We start from the raw sequence: 4183 nt of genomic DNA on the forward strand, positions 1-4183 counted from the left end.
GTTGAGTGTTTCTTATATAGCCTAATATTTGATATGAATGCCATGCGTTAGTAGCAAAGAACTTCCAAAAAATAAGCCCAGGCATTTTCACCCAACATCAGCTACTATGATGGTGCTGAAAGATAAAGAAGATTAGCCCATCTGAAGATCTTGTTAGGATAAAGCATGGTTTTACGATGATTCTATTATTATTGTAGCAATAACCAAATCTCCCAAAAGGTAGCTACTCCAACACTCGTCCCCAAGCACTCACCAAAATATGTGAAGTGGTCCATATTTTCCCTCTAACAAGTGACAAAGCATATACAGAACAATGATAGGACTAAGTATATTGGAAGTAGTATGTATACGATCCCCAAACAAAGTTTGTCATATGGTAGTCAACTAAGATGCGTTGAAAGGTTTCATCTTTACCACACAAGATTTGATTTCCTACTCATTCCATCTAATCCATCTGAAGATCTTCTTAGGACGAGGCATGATTTCTTACTATAATTCTCTCATTGTCATGAAAATAACCAAATCGATCAGCAAGTAGCTACCCCCATCCCCGACCACCCACCACATATGTGAAGTAGCACATGATTTGCCCTCTAACAAGTGCCAAAGCATGTGCACAATAACGATACGACTGAGTATATTGGAAGTAGTGTGTATGGTCCCAAACAAAGTGTGCCATATGATAGTCAAACAAGAGGCGTTGGATGGTTTCATCTCTATGAAACAATATTTCTTTCCATACCAAAAATCCATCTCTGCACCCGCGCGGACTAAAAAAAATCAAAACACATACTAGACAAATTCAAAAGATTCTAATTTTTTTGTGTAGTAGACAATTTGATGCGTGAGCTACGCTCCAATTTTCAAATCATTTGGACATCTGATGAGCTCTCAGCAGAAAATACAAATTAAGGGTCTGTAAAAATGTTTACTGTTCATGTACCGTTTTGGCCCAATTTGTCTTTTTTGCTGAGAGCTGCTCAGATGTCCAAATAACTTGAAATTTGGAGCGGGCATCACACATCAAATTGTCTACCGCACAAAAAATAGATTTTTTTTTATTTTTACGAATTATTTTCTAACCAGGTGCAGATGAGCCTAGGCACCGAAACACCCTACTCTTTCCCTACCCCTTATTTTTAACAATTGATACATTCATTATAGCTGCCCCCTTGCCGAAGTACCAATGTAAGGGGTTTTAATTGGTCTTGCACGATTATTTGTGTGACATTGAACATGTCAATTCATATGATGTGAATGCATCGAACTAAGCAAATAATTTTTTCTACTGAACCAACACCCATAATCAAACATATTATTAATTAATTAGCTACAAGCAGTCTATTTAGGGTCGACTAGGTCCTACAAAACTCACCTTTCGGTGGGGTTGTATCCACGAGTTGGACACAATTTATTCTCATTATATTTTATAAAGTTGGGTGCCAAATGACCAAAAGCTTGTCCTACCAAAATATCCTACCAACCAAAAATTGTGACACACCGTTAAGTAAATTGAAATGTCCAATTGAGAGAAAAAGTATTTTCCAATAACCAAAAAGTTATCTTCAGTAGCAACTATCCTAGCCCAAAATTGGGAGTCCCCACATTGATATATAACTTTAGACTAATAGTAATTATCTAAGTGTTTTTTTGCAAAGAAGAAGCTATTCTAGTTCAGTAACAAAAAAGACATTTTCTTGAAACCTGGACCGTAGAACAATAGTTCTACGGTATTATATTAAAATAATAATAATAATAATAAAAGTATATACAAGTACAAAAACAAAGAGAAATAAAACAGCCCTAGCCAATGCCAAGTCTTGGTAGCATGTCTAAATTATAGATGTGTTTCAATCCACTCCTTGATCTTCTGTGCTTTGCTTTGTTTAGCTGTGTAAAACCGCTGCCATAAGTGTGTCTTTGATGTAGAATTCCTAGGTCATCATGTAAGGTGCAATGTTTCTGAAAATCTTGTCATTTCTTACTAGCCAAATGCTCCAACAGCCTACCAAGATGATGTCTAGTGCTAGATCACGTGGAAGGTCATTCATTCTAATGCAAATCTCATACAGACTGGAGATGCCTCGAGGCCTGTGTGGCAGAATCTTATTCCAACAAACCCATGCAAAATCATAGTCCAAAAAAAGACATTTGATAAAAGACATTTGTTTTTTATATATTATGGATTGTAAGTGACCCTCTCTCCTTTCGTCTACAGGTAAGATAATATCCCATTTTCCAAGAATGTACTCCGTTTTGTGGTAGCCTCCTTGCTACAAAAAGGGACCGATCAAAATCTAATTTCCTATGGACCTCTTTTGGGATCACAAAAAGGAATACTATTTTCTTCCAAGTTGATTTTTTATTTTTTATTTTTATTTTTATTTTTCTATAAAGTGTAAGTACCATCCCCCACCCAAAAGGTTGTGTGTACATGTCTCTATGTTCCTCTTCCTTGCCAAAGTAAAATCAATTTTTTAAAAACCAAATAAGACTAACAATTGCTCAAAAACTCAAAGAATGAGCTTAAGTTCACAAGACATAGATTGCATAAAAATATATCATAATCCTAGTGAGGTGAACATTTGTAAGATTTGAAACAAGATGAGATACCTCTAGTGTAGCCCAATGTTGAGCATGATTGGGCTTGTTCTATTTGCTATGGCTACATTGTTTTTTATATTTTATAGGTCCTGTTCCTCAAGTTGTTAATTTAAATAAGTCTTACTATCTATGATGTCCATGATATTTTTATTTTTTCATAAAGTATTTACACTACATAAAGTTATGATCAAACTTTATGAGTGTAGGCACAACCTATTTAGCAAGAACTAGTGCCGTTTATATTAGAAGGAAATAGTCGGTCTTATATGTAATATTTTACATCAATAATTTATTCTAAATGTTAACTTATATATAATGCAGGTGGAAAGCGATTAAGGGGGGCATCATGGTGCTTTCTCCAGGGCTACGGTTTCCTGATGGTTTTCACATCCAGCTTATCCACAAATCTTGACAAATTTATTATTCAACAAAACAATGCTTTGTAGACATATATAGTTTTTACTTAATTATGTGTTCATGTATGTCTTGGTTTGTAATGTGGTCATTGAACATAAGGTCATCTCGAATAAATTAATATAGACATATGTAAGAGGTACATGAGAAAAACATATAATATGTGTAGGTATGGTTAATACCTACACATTATATATGTTGTACTATGTTTCCTACATTAGTTACAACATGCAAAAATACTTTTTCTACCACTCTACTCAAAAATGGTGGCCTACAACTCATTTCATCCTATACAATGTTACAAAGCAGTCATTGTTAGCATCACTGCTACATAATTGTCGTCACAAGTCCTCCTCCAGAATAGTTTGATAAAAGCTATGAATTATGAAGGCCCCATCATCAATAGTTCTCATCATAGCACTACTTTCTACAAAATTAGCCTCAGTGAAGATACCCTATCCGCAAAAGAAGAACATGCGAACTGTAGAATATGACTATCGATCCCAGACATCTAATACCTATACGGAGCCAATGTAAGATTGAAAGCACAAGTGCTCCCTAGGTGGTTTTGATAATTGATGACAACATATCTCTTGTTGGACTAACACTTCTATCTAGCATGTTTCAGATAAGTTCAACAATGGAGTGGCATGGACTAAAGGTTGTGGGAACTCCTTCAAGATGCTAAGGACAAGGGATTGGCTAAAGCTTCAAGCTCAAGACTCTTCACTTTTACATTTTAGTGATCCAATATCACATTGAGTCCATAGGAAAAGCCAATACTATTAAGGAGGGATGAGGTGTTGCTTAATGAGCCTCTTGCTTCATGTGCTTAGTGATATGCTCCAAAACCCTCAACTACTTTCCCATATCCACATATGACCTAAACCCTAAGCCAAACTCGGTCCTACCGATTCTTCCTACCCGACGCCACCGAGTTTCACTTGTCATTAGCCACTGCCAAACCCTAGCAATTCGGTTCTACCGATAAGGATCTCGGTCTCACCGAGATGGGGTTGCAAACTCTCTGTTTCCCTTTCGTAACTTTTTGGTCTTACCGAAAGAGCGAATCGGTCCCACCAAGATTGCAATGTAAACTCAGTGTTTCCCCTTTGTAACATTTCGGTCTCACCGAGTTCCACTCGGTCTCACCGAAAGAGCAAAT

The 4183-nt window shown here is 36.3% G+C and overlaps 1 protein-coding gene across 1 annotated transcript in view; it reads left to right on the top strand.

The window, feature by feature from the left end:
- The window catches only part of LOC123107453 (cytochrome P450 87A3), a 14315-nt gene extending 11068 nt beyond the window's left edge, over positions 1-3247 (top strand). Inside the window, exon 9 of the mRNA XM_044529436.1 lies at positions 2926-3247. Within this exon, the coding sequence (XP_044385371.1) occupies positions 2926-3016 (91 nt within the window). The 3' untranslated portion in view covers positions 3017-3247. The remainder of the gene's footprint in view (positions 1-2925) is intronic.
- Positions 3248-4183: the final 936 nt, after the last annotated feature.

Source organism: Triticum aestivum, chromosome 5A, assembly GCF_018294505.1.
Source record: "Triticum aestivum cultivar Chinese Spring chromosome 5A, IWGSC CS RefSeq v2.1, whole genome shotgun sequence".
In the NCBI taxonomy this organism is placed as follows: domain Eukaryota; kingdom Viridiplantae; phylum Streptophyta; class Magnoliopsida; order Poales; family Poaceae; genus Triticum; species Triticum aestivum.